The sequence below is a fragment of the Chaetura pelagica genome, unplaced genomic scaffold (genome assembly GCF_000747805.2).
Source record: "Chaetura pelagica isolate M959 unplaced genomic scaffold, ChaPel_1.0 scaffold11, whole genome shotgun sequence".
NCBI classification, from domain to species: domain Eukaryota; kingdom Metazoa; phylum Chordata; class Aves; order Apodiformes; family Apodidae; genus Chaetura; species Chaetura pelagica.
This window is the reverse complement of record NW_009952694.1, coordinates 6,955,411-6,957,304: the sequence shown is the minus strand read 5'-3', so window position 1 is coordinate 6,957,304 and position 1,894 is coordinate 6,955,411. Positions and strand designations below refer to the sequence as shown.

Here is a 1,894-nt window from a genome sequence, read left to right as displayed (position 1 = left end):
CGTTCAAGTCCACAGAAGCTAGGCAGCCCTGAAACCCATCACGTGAGGCCACAAGCTTCGGGAGGTTGCTATACATGCCTTGAGCTAGGCCAGCAATGTAGAGATCACCTAGAGGAGAAACAGGCAAACATACAAGAAAGATGACAGTAGTACATACCTTCTAGAGTGGCTCTCCCCTGCTCCTGACATGAATATAACAAGCTGAACAGATGCTCAGGAAAAGTGAAAAGCAAAGCAAGATATTGTGCAAAAAATAATTTCTGCCTTCTTTATGACAAAAAAAAAACCCAAACAAGACACAAACCCAAACCACCTTCCCCTCAGAAAACAAAACAAACAAAAAACCCCAAACAACCACCAAAAAAAACCCACAAAAAAAATACCCCACCAAAACAACAACCCTGAAAGAAAACAGTTGTATTTGAATCCTAACCAGGAAAATCTGTAGTATGGCAATAAATTCCCGAAAAAGCAAAATATGACAAACTCTGCTACAGAAGCTGCCGGACAGAGAACAAAAAACATGAAACTGAAAGCCAGCATCAGCAAATTGCAGATATACAGTTCTGCAATGAATAGTTCGTGCAAGCTTGCTCCCTTTTACTGGGTGAGCCCCACATGAATAAATCAGTGAACTGTCAGCCTTGTAGAATTTACCTTTAAGATCCAGATTTTTTGCACCATTGATAACCTGAGTGACCACCTTAGTATCCACCTTTAGGCTATGTGTGTTACTGTTATCTCTAGTAATGACAACATTGTGCCATTGGTTGTCATGAAGAGGACGATCACTGTTGCCTTTGATAACATTAGGTCCATTTCCAAGGTCAAACACATAGTGTATATACCTGTAAAGATAGCAAGAAGTAGTTAAAATTGTCTAAGAACTCCAGTGCTACTGACCTTTATTCTCGTCAGAGTTGATAAATTAACTTAAAGAAGTCATGAAGGGAATTATCTCTGGCTTAAAAAGTTCTAGTAAACCAAAATATTATCCACTGATTTGAAAAGATATAGTTGTTGCCTTTCCACCAAGAAAGTGCAAGGTTTAGTATTTTGAGATTATGACATTTGGGGTAATCAGATTTAACCAGAAAGCATTCCTTTTTTCCACAAAGTTCTCGCAGATCCACAAAACACCCTGTCTGTGCATATAATATTTTTTTTTACTTGGTAATATCAATTAATTTACTGTAGAGCAACACTAGATATGCTTCCCTGAGGGATAAATTCCCCAGATTCATTCTGATTTTTTAATAACTCCACTCAGAATTTAGCTGGGAAATTCACTCAAGATATTGTTCTAAAATTCACATGATATCCTAGGCTTACCCAAACAGCTGGAAAACAATTAGCAAAGCTTTTGACAAAAAAGAAAAAGTCATGGGAGTGTTGCCCTGAATTGTTTATATAGTTCAAACACAGAAATCCACTTGAGGATAGAAAAAAAAAATAAAAAAAAAATTCTACTTAGAAAAAAGACAACTCTCAGAGCACCAGGAGCTTGTGACTCTTGCTTTTTTTATTGCTCAGTGTCCCACTTACAGAAATTTGTGCCAAGTTAAAAATGAAACAGATTGAACTACAGCTCTACTGAAATAAACAGGACTAGTAAACTGCATTTGTGGAAAACACGTCTACTGTGACTAGGTGAGTGTAAGAGATCAATATTCATCCGCTAATAAAGGATTTTTTTAAAATAAGTTATTGGTCTTGTAAAAAGAATACAACATCCCAAAAGCAAGCTGAGTTCACTTTTCCTCAAGCATCAGCAGCAGCAACACAAATTCAGTAGACCATGTGCCCTTTTTTCCCCTTCAGTGGAGTTAGCAGAGACACAGCAAGTCTGTTACAATAAAAAAACCAACAACCCGCAAACAAACAAAACCAGCAA

At 37.4% G+C, this 1,894-nt stretch overlaps 1 protein-coding gene across 1 annotated transcript in view; it reads right to left on the bottom strand.

The window, feature by feature from the left end:
• NRXN3 (neurexin 3) overlaps positions 1-1,894 on the bottom strand; it is a 965,840-nt gene that overhangs the window by 569,928 nt on the left and 394,018 nt on the right. Inside the window, exons 14-15 of the mRNA XM_009993910.1 lie at positions 658-848; positions 1-108 (exon numbers count right to left, since the gene is read on the bottom strand). Coding sequence (XP_009992212.1) covers positions 1-108; positions 658-848 — 299 coding nt within the window. The remainder of the gene's footprint in view (positions 109-657; positions 849-1,894) is intronic.